Below are 19951 nucleotides of genomic sequence, written 5' to 3'. Positions count from 1 at the left end.
ACAGCTTCGTAAGGCAAAGGAAGTAAGCGGTATAATTAATGGTCGAACGCGTTTTAATAAAGAAGATCGCGAGCGGGTGAACAACGTACGCAGAGTGTCGTATACACTTGTATACGTTAGCTGGTTCAGTCGATCTTACCGGTTGCTGCATACCACCGCGGCCTTGAACATGCAAAGAAAGATAACGGCTCGCGAGAAACGTACCAGCAGGTTAACCTAATTTCACCATATCCGCGTGGTGAATAATATCGCGCTATAATTATTGCCGCGGCATCCCGTAGGCGTCCTCGTGAAAACGAGTTGCGATTAGACCAATAATTCCATCCTACCGTTTTCACCCACGTCTTTCTTCCTTACAACCATCAATTTCACTTGACTAACCTCACACGATTTGTCGATTTTTTGGGAAAAAGTAAAAAGAGTAAAGGGGCCGATGTGGAGCGCGAGCTGGAAAAAGCACCGATACCGTTAAGGGAGCTTCAACTCTCCCTCTGTGTTCCCTCCCTCCCTCCCGGTTCTTTTGCTTATCACTTTCTTCCCTCCTTTCGCAACTCTTCCCCCGTACACACGGGCTACCAGTTCCTTCCCACTCTCGAGAAGAAGAAAAGACGGTATTGGTATTCTCTGTCTAGAGCGTGAAAGCTATGAAAGAAGCGTGAGAAACGAGGATATACGGGACAAGATTTCATGCGATCTCCTGTCGCATCTACCTCCGATCTGCTTCTCCTTTGCCGCACCACGGCAGACGAAACGCAGTCGGAGACACGAAAGCGAAACGATGCAAACGTAATCTTAAAGGGGAATATGCGATTATTAAATAATCGAAAGTGTCTATACAGAGAATGCTTATAAAGAAATATGAACGATGATCGTTCTTCGTTTCTAAAGAGTACGCTTCGAATTCGAGTTTCGGTATATAACACCGGCGTATAATAACCAGCGGTGGTTATACCATGCTATTTAACAATTATTTGATAATATTATTTATTCGATAATAATCAATTTTAGTAACGAATTTTAGGTGAGAGAAGGAAGCCATTTGGAGGAAATCGATCTGACGAAGAACGCTCCCCCTGTTTCTTCTTATCGATTCGAGATCTTGGAAAGAGATGAAGCTGATTACTATAGGAGCGATATGGTTGTTCGCGCTGACAGTCGGAAGCCTAGCATTGCCGTCGCAATCGCTGAATCATTCTCGGAGTGACGGCAAGTCGAAGCAAACGACACCGTCGTTGTTGTATTTCAACGAGAACGAACCTGCCAGTTTGGCAGTTGCGTCCAATAGTACTAGTAGCGGTGGCAATTTCATTGCTACCACTACAGGTAGCACTGGTAACGAGATTAAGAACGGTAGCAAAAATGCTTCGAAATTTCCTTTTGCAACCGTCCCTGCATTGTCATCTTCGTCGTCCGTGGTTCCCACGTCGACGAGTCGTAATATTCTCGTGAATATCATCGAACCGTCATCGTCGTCGTCGTCGTCGTCGTCGTCGATCGTAGAGTCCAGAACGGAATTAGAAGGCGAATGGAGCACGAGAACGAATACAATGAAACCGACGACTATAACGACGAACGCGAGTAATTTGAACACAGGCTCGAGCGCAACTCCCACCGAAGCTTCTTCGAGAACGATCGTTTCCATTCAAGATGCGAGCAGCACCTTCCTTTCTTCTTCGAAAAAATCCTCGACTGCGAGCTTCAACGAGTTTACGACTACACCTGCCTCGATTTCATCGAAGGAAACGCGAGAATCGCCTGGGAAAATTCGTCCTCAGATCAAACTGACCACCAACTACACCAGTCTCAGTGAAGTGAGTAAATTCTTCTCTTCATCTTTCTATTTCTTCTTCGATGCTTTTTACGGTTTCGATTCGAATATAAAATCGTCGCGTCGTCGTCGTCGCCGTCGTCGTCGTCGTCGTCGTCGTCGATCGTAGAGTCCAGAACGGAATTAGAAGGCGAATGGAGCACGAGAACGAATACAATGAAACCGACGACTATAACGACGAACGCGAGTAATTTGAACACAGGCTCGAGCGCAACTCCCACCGAAGCTTCTTCGAGAACGATCGTTTCCATTCAAGATGCGAGCAGCACCTTCCTTTCTTCTTCGAAAAAATCCTCGACTGCGAGCTTCAACGAGTTTACGACTACACCTGCCTCGATTTCATCGAAGGAAACGCGAGAATCGCCTGGGAAAATTCGTCCTCAGATCAAACTGACCACCAACTACACCAGTCTCAGTGAAGTGAGTAAATTCTTCTCTTCATCTTTCTATTTCTTCTTCGATGCTTTTTACGGTTTCGATTCGAATATAAAATCGTCGTTTTACCATGGTCGCCGATGCGTGCCCTAACAGATATCGAATGCATCTGTTTCTTCCAACGTTTCGTTTCTCTCGTCGATCGTTTTCGTGGTAAAGCTGCACAAAGAGACAACGCTGCCGAATCGATTCGCCGAAGGAAAATATACGTTTGCGACACTTTGCTACCCTTACAAAAAATTGCATATAGGTCGATCTAGAAAGTTACGAGGATTAAATGGCATGCGCATACTAAGCAAATGTGCGACATACATATTTGTTCCGCGTTAAATCATGGGTATACAATAGCAGTTGAGAAAGTAGTAATAATCTTACGAATCGCGCGCAGCTCGTTAAGAGTTGGCTGCCTCCGCGGTGAAACTGTGTTCCATCCATTTACATACATAAATAGGTACTCTCCCTTTTTACGATCGGCGCTGATGCGCGCTGAATCGAATTCGAGTGTGTAGAAAGAATAGAAAAAGGACGATTGGTCGAAACAGTTTACGAGAATTCTTTGTCGATCGTAAGCAATTTTCTCGGTGTACTTTTCGAGAAGATACGTTGTGTACGCGGAACGTTTCACGCGCAAAGTATAACTGTTTAAGCTATAACTACGTTTAACTATACCATAAGTACCGTAACGTACGCTGCGCTATAAAGCGGTTGAGTTTCACGGGTCAAAAGATGTGTCGTAACTAAGTCGTGCACACTTCACTCGACAGAACAAACTATTTTTCTCCATCGTTAAACACGATCGCTCTTCTTATCTTCTTTCGGAACCCCTTTCAAATCGAAACTCGTGTTACGAGTATTATTATTTGTTGAGAAAAACCAACTGAGAAGTAGGACGCGTTTCCTCGGAAAATCTTCTTGCAATCTCCACAGTTTCACAGTTTCATCGCTTCCCTTATTCGTACGATTTCATTCTTTGAACTTATTCACGGTACAAGTTACAACGAATATCAATGTTTCCCCGAGATTCTTTCCACACATTTAACAACACATTCGTTTACCGATACCCGGTAATTATTTTAACAGGGATCGCGCGTCGCGTGTTTCCCAGAGAAAACGATCGCCTTTGTACACATCCTTCGAATTAGAATTAGCGATATCGACGAAATGGGATGGCATTGGATGTGAAACGGTGGTATAGTAAGAATCTCTACTTTACACCGACAATTAATAATTATTTATGGTCTAATAAATAAGAAGGAAATAACAAGAAAGTGCAACTGATGCGGAATTCCGGGTACAGAGGTATTTTAACGGGCAGCGACATCCTATCGCGTCTTGCTCGACAAGAAGCGTGCGTTCTTTAATACATAGGTCCAACCTAGGTTCGTTCGCCTCGTAGAAATAACGACACGCTCGAGTCGTGGTACGGTGTGAACGTTGTCACTTTACTGTACGAGTATTATATTATATTACATGTATATTTGTCGGAAACACACGATTGGTCGTAGTAAAGGAAATTATATTCGATAATGCATAATGATAACAGAGTGCACAATGATAAATGACTATTAGTCTGAGAGCAACGTTTGCTTATGCAATAACGAGCAATAAGTTCTTTCGTTCGTGGGATGATTGCTTCCATCCTGACTAGACTGTCCAATCTAACCAACTAATTTCTTCTGCCTAAGGAAACCATTTAAAACGTGATTATCATTTACGGGTAGATGGATGGATGGAGAGCGAAGGACTGGTTATTTGGCATTACTCGGCAAAATTGGCGCAAGAAATATAGTCGATTTCCAGCTGCGCGAAATGAAAATTCTAAATGAAATACCGTCTCGTTACTTTCACGATAAATTACCATTTATAACTATCCTTGACTGTCATTTATCACCACACATTTTTCCAAATTTTCCATAACTAATTAAAGGATACAAAGGTATAAAAAAGTGAAGATCTCATTTCGTATTTAGTCACGAATTTCGATTACCTCTCGTTGATTGCTAGATATAAAATACAACTTGGGAAAAGCTTCAATTACTCTAAAAGGAGGAGGATCCGCTTTGTCGTCAAAATAGAAGGTCGTGGATGCAAAAGTTCCAACTACATACATATTTCAAGCTTTTCTTTTTATCGGCAATTTAAACGGTCGCACCTTTTCATTTGTGGTCGGCATTGTTCTATTTTATTACTAGACTGGAGATTAAGAAAATGGTTCTCAGTATAGTCAGATAAGTCTGCCGAAATAAAGTTGCAAGGATGTAAGATCGAAATATGGTAGCTGTGCGTTTCAACGTGGTTATTAAATATCGAACACGTCGTTCGAGCTGGAATATTCGAATTAAGCACCGTTCCAAGTTTTTTAGGAGATTGTCGCGTTGCTCGCTTTAGCATTTGAAAAGGAGGGCAGCAAGTGTTCATGACCGTGACGTGCGAGTGGATCGACCGATGTTAATATCGGTAGTGGAACGTGACGATACCAAAACAAGCAGAAAAGAATGAAAAGTAGAAGAAGAGGTGGGGCAGAGGGGTGAGGAACAAGAGAAGGGTAAAAGAGGAATCGAACGAGTTTGCTACATGATTCCGTTTGCGACCCGTTTAACTTAACATTCCTACAAATTACATTATTACACCGATCCATTCTCCCTCGCTTCCCCACCTTTTTTCCTTTTAATTAGCAATTACCAGTGGAGAGATTTCTTGAAAAACATCTATCGGTAAATGGATCAGTTTTGCTCGTAGAGTTTTCTTATTTCACGACGACATTGATACGTTTAACTAGACCAGCTCGAATCGATTAAGGTGAAAGTGTACCGATCGGCGTACCGATAGTCCTTTCCCGATCACGATAACGATAACGACGATGTCGACGATCATGATGACGACGACGATATGCATTAATCGTTCGATCAACATTATATTCGACGGAAAATTCGAATCCGATCGGTTAGCGCAGCTAGAACGGAACTTTGTAACGGAAAGAAGGAAAAACCGATGATACAATAGTTGTTGAAACGGTTCTTTGTCCGTAACATAAAACCAATTACTCGAAGCGTTGAAAAGATTCTTCGAGCACGGTAAATAGAAAGTGGCGAGAATGGGTATCGGCATCAGCATTGCCATTGTCATTTACTTGGAGCGGTTCCTTTTAGCTTCATTTTAGTGGATTTGCTCTGTATACAGATACCTAGTAGGTAGAGAGATAAGATTAATCGAATGGATGGATTTGCAGACGGGTGTACGGCTACCGGAGGGTGCAAGCGCAGCCCTTGCGAAACCGACCAAGTATCACTACTATCCGCACAATCATCCGATTGAACTTTACTCAGCCTCTGTGCGCTTGTCCAGGAAGATACCGCGACCCTTGCAGCGCCTCTCTCGACAGCGACGATCTCCACACTACGGAGCTGGTCACCGACCCTCGAACCAAGGTTAGTCGCCTTACCCTCTCTCCGCTCTTTACTACCATCTCCTTTCCTCTAAACAGTCCACTAGCTGTCAGCTTCTCCTTTTCGTTACACGGCAAATCCAAGCGGACCTAATTACTACGCTTTCTGTCTAAAGCATCCGATATTTTTCAAAGAATCATCATTCTAATATAGTAGATTATTAGTCTGCTAGATTAAAAAGCTGATGTATCGGAGAAATTATTGAAGCGCGTAGAAAGCTAACGTATATGTACGCTTCGTTATGTAGGATTCTGGAACGATCCTAGAGTCGCGTAGGTGTTTGGTCGTGGCGAAAACGAGTTCTCTCTTTCTCCTCGTTACACTTCTTGTACTACACGTCGTGATTGTTTGTCTTAGAAATCAGATGAATGAAGCACGCACACCTATCGTTTTGTCTCGAACCTAAATTAGTAAGAGAACAAGTATCGAATTGCACGAGGAGCGACGATAGAGTTTCAGACGAAAGACTGAATCACGATACACGATAATCGAACATTCCTATTCGTTTTAGGCTCTCACGTTGGTGAAAACATGCGAACCAGTGGCGGAAATGCGCGAGTGTAGGACGCCAAGAGACTGGTCTCTTCTCGCGCTACAAAACGTGCGAACAGGAAAGTCTCATTACCTTGTAATATGCCGCTGCCCTGACTCCAATATTCTGGGTAAGTGGTGGATACATATCTGGTGCCGCCGCGCCGGTTTTTATATGCAGATTTCTCTGTTACGTGTACATATAGAGGGTCCTATGAGTCACGATCAACCGACATACGCCAGTGTGCCAGGGATCCGCGTTTACGGGATGATGTGCGTGCAAGGGAACCGAAGAGGACGGCCGCTGCGGTATACGCGCAGTCTTTCAGGTATTCCCCATAGAAAATTTCTATAAATGCGTGTTTCTTCTACTCGTGAATATCGCCAGTGTCGAGTGAAAACAGTCGATCAACGAGTTTCCTCATTGTTCGCAGATCATTCCCAACGAGAAATCGGCGAGGACTTGGCCATGTACAATGGCAAAGAAGAAACGAGCGAACGATTAAGCTTTCCATGGTACAAAGTGCAACAGCTAATGAACACTGTTGTTTGGGATTAGATACGTTAGCTAATGAAACGTCGAGAATTCTTCGTCGTTGAACCGCGCGACACGCAATCTGCTTAGCTCAACATTCCACTCTTTATTTATTAAGCATCTCGCTTCGCTTTGCTTCGCTTGTTTCCTTTTTCATTTATCAAACCCACCACCTCTTTCTTACATTTATTTATGGACGTTTAATTGTAACTGTGACTAATTGTAACATCGAGTGAAAATCGAGATATCTCGTTTATCCGATGGACGATCGAGTGCAGCAAGCTTCAAAGTAGCTATGTAATTATCGTATCACGCAATACGAATCTCTCTCTCTCTCTCTCTCCTTCTTCGTAATACAATCAAATAAAATAACAGCGAATATTAAGTGCCTAGTACATTATCATACGTATGGTAGGTTAAATATTGCTTTAAAACGATAAATCAATAAAGTAGATTTTAATCGCGTTATATGTATGTATACCACGTGTACGTCGATAATAGAAAACATTCGAGCAACGTAAAATTATTATACTACCGTGTTCACTCTGGCAGTAATATTTTTTTCAATTCCCTGCTGATTGCACACCTAAAGGTGGCTTTTCGTTTGCTATTTAGATACGTAATCGTGTTCGTGATGTCAGCAGAAGCAACTAGTATTAACTCTTGATTGACTTAACCACAAGCTCTGGACCGCAAAATCCATTGGCCGCTAAAATTCTTGTGGTTAGGTCCACGTTATATGTACCTTAACGATGGACGGAACAGGCAAAGAACGTACAAATCTCGCAAAACTGTTCCTCCAAAGAAACTTTCCGCACTTATCACTTTCCGTACGAAAGACAGAGGAGAAGGAGGAGGAGGAGGAGGAGGAATGAAGTTTTTCGTTACCCTTGTTAAAAAGTACCACGTTAGGTGGTCGTAAAGCCGAAAATGATGGTTACGTGATATTGCACATCGCCAGATATGCGCATCGTTTCTATCCGAACCGTATATTTTACATAAGTACATACATACAGGGCCGCCCGCGTTTATACTTCTCGAGACCGTAGGCGCAAGCAACATCGTTACAAATTTTTTCTTTTTAAGTTTATTCTTGAACAATGATTTATTCTTAATAAGATAAAAATAACGCAACATTGGTATACATAGCCAAACGTTTTATCGGCCGGGAATGTCCTTGCAGATACTCCAAGGGACCTACACGGGACCTACCCGAGCTGCATAGGATTTTCTGAGACCCTTCTAGACGATATGTTTTTTATGTTGTTTGTGAGGTTATAAAATCTGCCCCCCTAAGAGTGAGCTTGCGCCTAACGCGCCTTATGATAAATGCGACCGACCCTGCATACATGGTGTGAAAGTGATGTAAGAAGCAAGAAACTCCCATCCTTGATAAAACTAAGACTTACCCAGTACGTCCGAATTGACTAGAACGCTGCAGCTATACATGGGTGTGACTAGTCGAGGATGTCTAGAATTAAACGCACGTCGACAAGCTTCTTTGCATGCTGACATCAAATGACCACTCAGGTGTCCTTGATTTTGCCCGCTGTTTTCACTAACGACACATATACAATTTTTCCCTTAATTAATATTTCATACTCCCACTTCTTTGAACGAACGAAAGCGAAATGGAACGAAACGAAATGTAAAAGTGTAGGAAAGGAAAGGATGAAGACATATAAGTAAGTACGTAAGTATGTATACATATGTACCTTTGGTAATCTTGAGAAATTTCCCACTTCTTCAAGACAAAGCAGACACCCATCATAGGCTCTTCGCACAAAGGTCCGGCAAGCGTTGCCAATTGAAAGCCGTTCACCATACTGCTTTCGTATCTGGTACACATCAGAAATACTGTTACGCGCTTTAATAACATAATACCCCGCGATAATAACATGTTACACGTATCATAATGCAGTCGAAAAATTGAACCTGTCACAGCTATTATCGCGATAAATCGAGAAAAATCGTGTTTATAGTAATAATTAACGATAGTAGCTTCTACGAAACTACCCACTAAACAGTGCTGATGTTGAGAGATACTCACGGAGCACGTAAATCTGCAGACTTTGTGTGTCTCTTCCAAAATTTTCTTTGCTCGTAATCGGTTTCGTTTAAGAAAATATTAGGACCGCAATTCCGTGGCCCGAACGACCATATTTTATCCAACATGTCCTCTTGATCCGCTTCTCGGAACGCAGTCGCCAGTTCGGTTTTGAACGATTCCAACGCCCTTTCTTTTCTCTCGGACATCGAATGCGAGAATTCCGCAACCTGGTGGTTCGTAGGTGGTTTTCCACTACTTTCCTCTTCCCTTTCCGAACCCGATTTACCGTAATGATGATAGAACGCTTTTATCAGATCCACGTTCTTTTCCAAGATCTTGGTCACTTTGTCCGGCAAAGGTCTCGCGTCTATTTCAAAGTAACACTGTCGATTCGGTGTCCAACTGCCGAAATGAACGTCCTCCAGTTTTTTTTTCTCTTCGATCGCCTCGTTCACCATATCGACTTTCGGGGGAGGCACCACCGTTTCTCTAAAGGGCACGATCGGTTCCGATACGTTTACGTCAACCTTGGCATACCGTAACTTCAAATCTTCCAAGCATCTTTCCAAATGCACTTCCCCGGCGGTGCTCAGTACAATTTCCCCGCTTTCTTGAATACGAACAATCGCACAAGCGTCCGCCTGGTTCAGTAATTTCAGCCCGTTGATCAGCGGTTGCAAATCGTTGGGATGTTTTGGCTCAAGGGCTACGTGCATTATAGGGACACCGAGCGATGTCAACTCGGAAAAGGACGGACAGGCGACGGTGCTTGAAAGAGTAGCTGTTTTTAACACGTGTTCCTCGAGCTCGCCGATTCCAAATACATTACCAGCAGTCACCTTTTCCGTGGGTTCTAATTCTCTGCCCATTAAAAGGTACAGTTTTTCTATGGTCACTTTAGTTATATACCTTCCAGGCTTCAAATCTTTCAGCGTCGTGCTTTCGTTCTCTACCGGTGGCTCGCCCGCTCTCTGGCGTTTCAATACTTCCCGGGGATCGTGTTTTGGTCCTAGAACGTACACGGTGCTTCCTATTCTCAGTGTTCCAGAATATATTCTGGCGAACGCTATCAACGCAGTTTCCGAGCTTTCTTCTCCCTCTTCGTTCGTCATACTTCTATTCACGTTTTCTTCTTGCGCACTTTGAACGGTGGTGTTGTTCACGTTATGTTGCGCCGTCGTCGTTGTCGTCGTCGTCGTTGTCGTCGTTGTCGTCGTTGTCGTCGCCGCCGCCGCCGCCGCCGCTTCTTCATTCATAATTCTTTCCGCGTGTTTCATTCGTGCGATTAATCTTCGTTGAACCAATTCTTCCGGAGTCAGCGGTTTCGGTTTATTCTCAGGTAACATTTTCTTTTCCACTGGGAACATCTTTGAAATGAAGACAACGACAGGGGAATCTGGGGATGGATCGCAAGCTAAAAATGTGTCTTTCAATTGTTGCGTTTCCTCTGGCAACGTGGAGAAATCATAATTGCCACTTAACAAACGTTCTACCTTTTCCGAAGTTAAATGATGCGGTGCAGGAACGTTTTCGCATATGGCGTCGAGACATGCGCAAGCCAATGGTAGCCACTGAGAGCAAACAGCTTGTAATTGAGCCTTACAATCCGTATGCCTCAAATCTCTCGTTGTTAACTTAATGTCTAGTTTCTCAGCCATCGTGGCCACTTTTTCTTTGTCCTTCCGTGCAGTTATCGTTTCGTACAAAGTCCAAAGATTGTCCAAAATAAGTTGAACGAATAAGGGCTTCTTTGCTTTCTCCTGAGCTCCCTTCATTATCCTTTTTTTCTTGCTGTTCACGTAATAGTCTCCCCAAAGCGTTTTCGACAAAATTTTTTCGTTGAAGCCTAATTTGATGGAAAATATCTTGGCAAATTCTTTCACGCCAAATCCCCAACCATCGGTTGCACTGGAAAATAAAACGTTACCTTGGTCCGGAGAAAAGTATAAATTAGAATCGTCCATCTCTTCCAACGCAGACTGCCAGTCTGTTAGATTCCTTTCGGATACACTTTCGCTACTTTCCTTTTTCAGTTCTTCCTTTTCTTCACGTTCCATTATGTCACTGGCGAATAACTCTCCCATTACAGCATTGACCTGCTCCAAAACTTGAGTCAAATGCACGTAAGCATCCAACGGAGACAATTTCATTTCTGTGATTAATCTGTCAATTTTATTCAATACCAAGATTGGTTTTAATCCTTCCATGTAAGAGATGGACAAAGCGCTACGTGTTTGTGGACATACACCTTCTACCACATCTATCACGATAATGGCCCCGTCGCAAAGTCTAACAGCAGTTGAAACTTCCGAAGCGAAATCTACATGGCCTGGAGAATCTATTACATTAATAGCAAACTCTTGACGGTTGTACTTGTGATAGAGAGTAATCAAGCTGGATTTCATGGTAATTCCTCTAAGTTGCTCGTCTGGACGACTATCCAAGTATCGTAGTTTACCGGCAAGTTTACCAGAGATGATTCCATTGCTAGCAACGAAAGAATCAGCCAAAGTAGTTTTCCCATGGTCGACGTGAGCTAATATACAAATGTTTCGAATATTAGCTGGGTTACTTTGAATTTCGTTTAATTTTTCAGGACTGACGAGACGCATTCTGTGATCAATTTGTCAATGAACGTAAATAATATAAACGTTCTAAGCATTAACACGTGCAAGTAGAGAATACGAGAAGGACACGAAACTGAAACGTTAAGGCTCGTACGATAAACGACAGCGTGAAATTTATCGAAATGAACGAAGAAGAAACGGCGGTAAGCACAGCACGTCGAGAAAATCAAGTCCCAACGTACAATATTAATATACTTTGGCAGATACCGATGCACCTATGAATATACTATATACTTGTAAAAGGTAATAGTAAACACTATTTCACTTTATTCTGTTTCCACAGTACGTAACGTTCGACAAACACAAGAATATATCGTAACCTTGTTGACATCGTCTTCGTCGTCCACAGCATACCACTTGTTTCAGTCGCTTAATCAGCAACGTGAATAGATTATTGGTCAACAATTGACCGTTGTAGCTGTTCTTTCTCCTGTTAATCTCTGCGAACATATATTCGTTAAAGGAAAAACCTGCTTGACACTTTTTCTTATCCTTGCAGGTTAGGACCATTAATGAAATACCGGTTCGCCTCCTGATTCACTTTTCTTTCAATTCCTCTTCTTACAACGGAACACCGTTTCCCCACTCTTTACGGAAAATGAATTTTCTTTTTATCGATGCATCGTTTGAAAAACTTGAGCAGAAAATGGTAAACGTATCGACGATTTAGCATGCAACGAACATCACGTAAGTGCCTGTAACACACATGTGGCAACTGCTCGAATTGCTTTTATCTCGTAATTTTCGTTTCGTCAGAAGGCAAATTTTTTTCGTTCGAAGATAAGTGAAATTCACCGGCAATTACGTTATTCGAAACCGGATCGAAATTGTATCGAAACTTTCTAGAAAAGAACTTGAGATACCAGACATGCGTTATTCACTCGTGTTACGACGAACGCACATGCGTACAAACTCGCGTTTTACGCCATCTCTGATTATTCTCGTTATCAAAGAGAAGAAAACGCGTGTATACTGTTTGATATGATAAACGACGAGAGACCCGGTTCGAGGGTTATTTCTATTCCATTTTTCCTTCTTTCTTCCTTTCATTTTCTTATATATAGATGCATACATACATACATACATACATACATACATACATACATACATACATATATACATACATACGTACGTACGTACATGTACGAGTTTCAATTTACTAGACGTGATTCAATTGACTGCGATAATATTATCTTGTATAGATAAGTTGGTTCGCTTCTTTATCAATTTGAGTAACGATAAGTGACATATGTACATAAACTTAACCAAAAAATCAAATCTTTTATTGTATAATACGTATGTATGTAGTTATGTATCTTTTGTATGTACTCTTCTCGCTTCTCTTTTATATTTACACGTTTATTTATTTACTCATTTATATTATACACAGTTCCATATACACAGGGCTTTTCTTGCTCTGTTAATTTTCTGTGGTAATACAGCAGGTATTAGAGATTTTTCTTGAAATTATACTTGTTTGAATTGTCGCGAAGATTCCTACGATTTAGCCATATCTAAAGAGCATTGAAATTTCCTTTATTTTCTTTGGAGTAAAACGAAAGGATATAAATAAATACATATGCAATATAAATGGCTTTCGAGGAGATATTTTCAGTAGAAAGGATTAGTTTTCGTGTGAAAATGAAAAAGGATAAAATAAAACGGTCACATGCATACTTAATTTTTCTTGATAACAATTATAAATAGAAAACATGCTGTATGTACAAACGATTTAACAATTTAACTAAAGAAAAGAGTTATCGAAAGACATAAAAGGCGACATTTTCGACCCATTAGCGTACAATGTAATTTCATTAACAAGTAGAACGTTCGACTTGAAATTACACGTAGGATCGCTTATATAGGATCCCATGGGGATGTGTTTCACTATATAAAGTATTTTCATATCCACTACCGTAACTGAAGGAAGAGAGCATTATCTGTGAAAAAGGTTATTTGGCAGAAAGCGATGGCTCTTTCTTTAGCGAATCTATTTCTCTATTTTTCTTGGCCAAGGCACGATTTCTTATGGTACACATGGTTCTCGAGATTAACCACAGCGCTCCTTTCTCGCAAACGCAACGTAATCCGTGGACAAAACCGGTCATGAGCAGGTGCGGAGGGTAGCCGGTTGTACAGGCTTCGAGACCGATCGTTTTTAAAGAAGCCTCTACGAATTTCTCTGCCGTTGGTGCCATCCATGTCGGTTTTCTGAAATGAAAAATGAAATATTTATATGTTTACATACATATATGGCTCCTCCGTATGCATATTCAAGATGGGAAGACAATGAAACGGAAGTCGCTTACTTGATCTTTGACATCTTGGTGGCCACCGGGCCAGGAGTGACGCATTGAACGGTCACTCCGTTCGGTTCGGCTTCTGCGGCCAAATCGTAACTGAGTTTCACGATGTAGGCTTTGCTTGCGGCATATACCGCTAAATAAGGAGCTGGTATCACTGCTAACGCCGAACCGATATTTATCAAAACTCCTTTCTTGCGGCGTAACATTTGAGGGAGAAGGGCCCTCGAGATTCCTGTTACCGCCGCAACGTTTAGCTGCAAGATTGTCGCCAAACGTTCTTCGGAGATGTTGGTGAAGAGATCCGGATGGTCGTAACTAGCCCCGGCATTGTTCACGACCACAGCCAACTGTCGAGAACGGTAATTTCCAGATCGTATAAATAAACAAATAAATAAATAAATATATAGGTATGGAGGAGGAGGAGGAGAAAAGAAGGATACCTCAAGCTCCTCGGTGGCTTTAGCGACCTTGGAGTAAACCGCTTGTCCCTCGGTCAAGTCAGCTTCCACGGTTCGAACGTCGACTCCGTAGCGTTGCTTGATCTCTGCAGAGACCTCCTCAAGTTTGGACTGGGACCGTGCAACCAGTACGATGTCCAAACCCTTGCTGGCGAACTGTTCCACGTACGCTTTTCCAATGCCACTGGTAGCACCTGTGATCACTGCCCAGCTGCCCTGCGACCTCAGGTTGATGCCGAAACCGAAGCTGGGTCCTATCAGTTTTTTCCATACGAGAAGGCTGACTCGTAATAAAATTCGTAGTCCAATCGCTGCTAACGCGACCAGCGAGATTTTTTCCCAACACGTCAACGTCATCCTGGAAACGATGGAAAAGTGAACTGGCAGCAGCAAGTTCCGTAATTGTTTTACCGCGCCGCGACACGATTACACGATTTTAACTCTAGAATAGCCGTAAGCGCGCGCCTCTATCGATATCGTATAAAAGTGTATGCTATTTGCCGCACGAGTGTGTTCCTTCGAATTGCCACCACTATTCTCCCCCCGTCTGCGATAACGCGCGATCGACCAACTTGCCAGGTTATTACCGATTACGCTGATCACGGTCGAGACATTGTCACGACCTAATGTCACCTTATGACGCGACGGCGATAAAAATGTTTTTTACATTAGCTAGCCTTTTCTATGCAAAATCTTTTTCTTTCTTGCATATTTAAGTATCTGTTCCACGATAGATAGATCTAAGTATCGCACGTACGTACAAGGAAAAAATAGAACCGAAAGTTCAGCAGCACGACGAGCAGCACCAACTACTTACATACATACGTACAGAGTATTGCCAGTGGAAGGACTAATGCCTGTACTTAATCATCTTTCGATAGAAAGAAAGACTAATTTACTTATTCCTAGGACTTTCTTTCCAAGTGTACATGTTTACTTTTGCATACCGGGAATGCATAATACCGAGTCGTTATCGAACGAGTCGGCGCATGTGGACACGTGAATGTTAATAAACCGTGCAATTGACGCTACTCGGTTACCTAACGATGCAAATATATCAGCGAAACTACATATTTGGATAAGCGGACAAGGAGAACAGAGTAAAAACTCTGTACGTTGTTGGCCGGTTTTTGGAATTTCTCGGAGAGATCGATATGCATTTACCTGTATTCGATATCACCGAGATTGATCGTTCACGTGAATGATGGTGGTGGTGGTGGTGGTGTTTCTCTTCGGCAGGATAGAAACGCTGTCGCAGCCTCGAAACGATTACGTTCATTAATGGAGATGCTTTTGAAACGGAGGAGGATCGACGCACTCGCGGCTATGCTTCTTGTGCACGAGAACTGTTCGAAACGGACGAGTCGAAAATAGTTGACCCGGAATAGCGGAGAGAAGTGAACGACCAGGTGGCTAGAACCGAACTCGGATCGCGGAAGAGAATCAGGAACAGAGAGTAGGAAAGGAGAGAAAGCGGAAAAGGGTTGAGAGAGAGAGGAAGACGGGGAGCGGGGGTAAAGAGAGAAGGAGCACCACGGTCGATCGTAGCGGAAAGAACGTCGTTGCGGAGTTTGCGCGGGCGCGGGCGCAGACCGCGGATGTGAATTTACACGAAGGCGAAGGAGGCAATGTCACGGCTAGGCTATCCCAGAAGAAGAAAGTCGTCGCGCCGCGGAAGTAGGAGAGGGAAACGGTGAACTTTTTCTTTGACACACTTGGCTCGATACTCTCGTGTAACGTGTACCCTTTTGAAAAAGTGGAATACATACCGCAGTAGCTCTCTCCAATTATGTTGCTCCTACGAATACCTACATACGTACTTAGATAATAAGTGGACAATAAGTGATATCGTTTGAAAATTACACGAGTTTCTTTCTCTTTTTTTCTTCCTTTTTCACTTCTTTACATTTACCTGGGCATTTAGGTTAATACAATATATTCGTTGCCGAAAGTCGGTTGCGTTCGCGAATAACTCTGGAAGATTTTCTTTCGAAAAGTGAAATAGACGTTGCTCAAGTACGTAAATCGTCAGTTTTGATCAACTTCTCCGACTGATCGGGGTTAATCGTGCTCCCCTTGGTTCCCGTTTTAACCACACGTCGGCCAATTAGCATGGTAGCATTACGATCCGCTTGATGCATAGTTTGGAGGTGAAAACGTCTCCAGAGCAGAGCGTTCGTGTCCACGGATTTCGTCCAATCCTGCCATTCTCCGCGAGTGACCATCCGCTTCTCACTTTCCATTTGGAATATCTGTTCGATCACGGTCCGCAACCATACGTTCCAATCCTTGGCGACGTCGCTAATGTACTCCAGCCATCTGGTCCAGTCTCGAATTTCTTTCGACTCTACCTCCGGCATGTACTGTTCCATGAACGCCAGCTGCGATTTACTCAGAATCGATCTTAACCAATTCGCCATCTTTCCGCACACTACGTTCACAACGGTCTTCAGTTCGTCTGTTAAGAGATCCGGATCTTCCAGCATCACGATATTGGTCAACTTATCGTAAATTGCCCGATGTATTCCGTTCGTTATAGGATCTTCGCCTGTATTTTCCGGCGAACTTTCGATCATCTTGTAAATAGTGTCGATAATTTTGTCGAACGTGAGGAAAGGAAGGTCGGATTTAAGTAACTCCTCCAGACCCTTCAGAATCTCGCTTTCTTTCGGAGGTCTAGCTTCTACTCTGCTTGGAACTTTTTCTTTCGGTACCTCCACCACTTCTTCAACTTCTTCTCCTGCTCCTACTTCCTCTCCTTCTTCTTCTTCTTTCGGTACCTCCACCACTTCTTCAACTTCTTCCCCTGCTCCTACTTCCATTTCTAACTCATCCGTCTCCATTTCTGCTAACGCTTCCACTTCTGCTTCTTTTTCTCCTTCTGCTAATGCCGCTACTTCTGAGGCAGAAAGCAAGTCAACTTGCGATTTTTCCTCTATATCTTCCACTATGTCAGCCGGTGGTGCACCCGTTGCTTCTACTTCTGTTTCCCTAACTTCCACAGTAGCTTCTACTTCTGCTTCAACTTGCTCTTTCTCTTCCGTTTGTATCTCGGTTTCTACTTGTATTTCCGGTTCCGCTTGAGTCTCCGTTTCCATCTCGACCGTTACTTCTATTTCCTCCACGTCCTCTTCTACCTCTACCTCTACCTCTACCTCGTCCGATTCAAGCCCTCCTCCTCCTTCTCCTCCTCTTCCTCTTCCCCTTCCATCGTTCCCAATTCCTCGTATTTTCTTCCATCTTTGTCCTCGTCCTCCTCTTCCTCCTCTTCCTCCTCTTCCTCCTCTGCCGCTTCCAGATCCGCTCTCATCTCCTCCTCCTTCTTTCTACATCGTTCCATCAGCTTTTCCTCCTGAGATTGGCCAACCTCGGACAGCACTTGAGTCACCCAGCAAGATATCAGATCGGCCAAATAACGGATCTGTTGCGATTTACGGTCTTCGGTTCCCAAAGGACTGTACTCGAGTACGTCCGCTAAACGTTTAACTATCACTTGTGCGACATCGTTCAACTCCGACTTTCCAAGGGAACATTTCCATTGAAGGATACTTCGGACGAACCGCTCGGCCATCAGGTACTGACAAGAAACTGCATCTCTGTCGAAAGAGCCCGTGAAAGAGCTCGCAACCCCGGTACTCGATCTTCTCCCCTTTCTCGCCTCTTTATAGTCCCACTTCTCCCTTCTCCCTTCTTTTTTCTTTCCCCGGGACTTCCTCTTGCGCGAGATCGTTGCAGCTTGTCTGCGAACAATATTTAACTCCGTTCCACTTTCGGACTCGAACTCCTCGCCTTCGATCGAACAAGCGCGAAAGAAAAACTGGAAAAGAATATGCAAAAGGATACGTTACTCGGGTGTTAAGCAAGTCTCGTCCTCGACTGTCCGAACGAGATTGTCCAGAAGAGCTGGTGGTAATATCGACGCGCCTTCTTGCAACGTTATCAACATTCGATGTCTCGTTGGTTGAGCCAGTTCTTTAATTCGTGGCGAGATAGCTTTCAACTTCCTCAGTACCGTCTTTTTCTCACAGTCCGGTGGGCATTTGCGGCTGTACGGGAATATTCCATCTTTCACCTACGCTAATTTTCATTCTCGATTTTCCTAACCTCGGTGTTGCCAACATGTCGATGTAAGCCTCTTTCGTTAAACAATGCCTAGGTATGATGTCCAATTTTGGAAATGTGCACGTTTTCCCAGCCACCGGGACCATTGCAAACTTTTCAGACTTTTTCTTTCTTCCACCTCCTCTCCTTTCACAGCAATCTCCGTTTGACTTTTCTGACTGCGGCCCAAAAAATTCTTCGTAAAACCACTAACTAACCGATAACTGATATAATAATCATCTGCGAGACGTGCATTGTCGGAAACGACAATCTAACCGAGGAAAAATAGGGAAAAGAAAAATATGTATTTCGAACGATTGAAAATATTCAATTCGCCTTAGATTTCTTCGAAACTGGTTCTTTGCAGTGTTCCCATCTTTTCTTTTTCTCCACTAGTCGCGGATATCCTTCGAACGTGTCATCCTTCTGTCCTCTCTTTATTTCACGCTCCACCGATGTAGCTCGCTTAACGTCTTTCGGAGAATCGTCATTCTTTTCCATAACTATTTCTTCTAACGATACAATATACATACATACGATGTACGCAGTTCTCTTTCTTAATTTCAAACACCGAGGAAATAAGATTTCTATACCTTCTTTTCGTTCCTCTCTTATATCGATATTCCTTTTCTTTCTTTCTCGCCAAATGCTAATCCCAGCTAATGTTCAATCGCAATCTGTCAATCGAAGATAATGTTTCGGTATTCGGTTCTATTTCTATTCTTTTTGATCTTTCGTTGTATGCTGAAATTTTTGCTCGAGGTTCAGAAAGCGAATGTTAAAGTTGATCCATTTCAAACATTTTTTACATTTTACCGAATACCGTTGAATACGGTAGGTTAAAAGTGGCAAGTTAAAGAGATCTACAATTTTGTTTCCGAATCGTTGTTTTTCATCCCGCTCGATACATCGTGGATTTCATACAGTACATCGTCTGAATTTAACTACATTTTCTGCAGCATTACCTAAATACAATCTACCATATAGAAAGTAACATAGTAACAGTTATCTACCTTGCCTGTGGTGGTATTACGGTGAATAAACAGCAAATGGTAACCATCGCAGAGGAGATATATTGTTGGCAGAAACAACGTACAGCGTACAGGATAGACCTAACATATTTGTGTCCGCGGCACTGGGGCCTAGAAGACCCTTACCATTTTCAATCGTTCCCAACCTTACCGATCCAGCGTAGAATAAGAACGCAACGTTAGCAGCAGTAACAAATAAGAAAGAAACGTAATTGTTTATCGGTAGATGTTTCGTCACGTGTGCGTGTTCCACTGCTGTTGAAATCTCGTGAACAGTTCTACCCCAGCAATTCGATATATGTACTTAAGTACTTATGTAGTATCTTTATATGCAAATTTAATAAAAGAGGATTTTTTACATCTGTCCACATTACCATCTTCGATGGTTGAAGTGTATGTAATTCCTAAACTCACCGCTTTATATCGTAGAGGGCGTAACAAAAATTCTGATTTTGTCACACGATCGGTATTTCAGAACGTTGGACAGAAGAATACATTGGTTAGGTCAGAACTGCTCAAGTACACCTGACTATTGTTATTCACCTAAGCAGTACAACCAAATAAATATTTTAAATTTATAATTTATAATAATTTGCATAATTT

The 19951-nt window shown here is 42.7% G+C and overlaps 3 protein-coding genes across 3 annotated transcripts in view; all 3 read right to left on the bottom strand.

The window, feature by feature from the left end:
• Nucleotides 1–11437, bottom strand: part of LOC108577216 (elongation factor-like GTPase 1) — a 21567-nt gene extending 10130 nt beyond the window's left edge. The window contains exons 1-3 of the mRNA XM_017940348.1: nt 8826–11437; nt 8491–8613; nt 8185–8333 (exon numbers count right to left, since the gene is read on the bottom strand). Of these exons, the coding sequence (XP_017795837.1) occupies nt 8185–8333; nt 8491–8613; nt 8826–11437 (2884 nt within the window). The remainder of the gene's footprint in view (nt 1–8184; nt 8334–8490; nt 8614–8825) is intronic.
• Nucleotides 11438–13168: 1731 nt separating this feature from the next.
• Nucleotides 13169–15646, bottom strand: LOC108577203 (very-long-chain 3-oxoacyl-CoA reductase-like). Its single transcript, XM_017940326.1, has 4 exons — nt 15381–15646; nt 14199–14574; nt 13762–14105; nt 13169–13663 (listed from the first exon to the last, which is right to left on the bottom strand). Exons 2-4 carry the CDS (start codon nt 14571–14573, stop codon nt 13405–13407), a joined length of 978 nt encoding a protein of 325 aa, XP_017795815.1. The 5' UTR covers nt 14574; nt 15381–15646; the 3' UTR covers nt 13169–13404.
• Nucleotides 15647–16228: 582 nt separating this feature from the next.
• LOC108577185 lies at nt 16229–18818 on the bottom strand. Its single transcript, XM_017940297.1, is given in 5 exon segments — nt 16229–17388; nt 17391–17956; nt 18065–18262; nt 18321–18487; nt 18633–18818. Coding segments are annotated over 5 exon segments (2277 nt in total).
• Nucleotides 18819–19951: the final 1133 nt, after the last annotated feature.

This window comes from Habropoda laboriosa, unplaced genomic scaffold (genome assembly GCF_001263275.1).
Source record: "Habropoda laboriosa isolate 0110345459 unplaced genomic scaffold, ASM126327v1 scaffold597, whole genome shotgun sequence".
Lineage (NCBI taxonomy): Eukaryota > Metazoa > Arthropoda > Insecta > Hymenoptera > Apidae > Habropoda > Habropoda laboriosa.
This window is presented reverse-complemented; position numbering and strand designations above follow the sequence as displayed.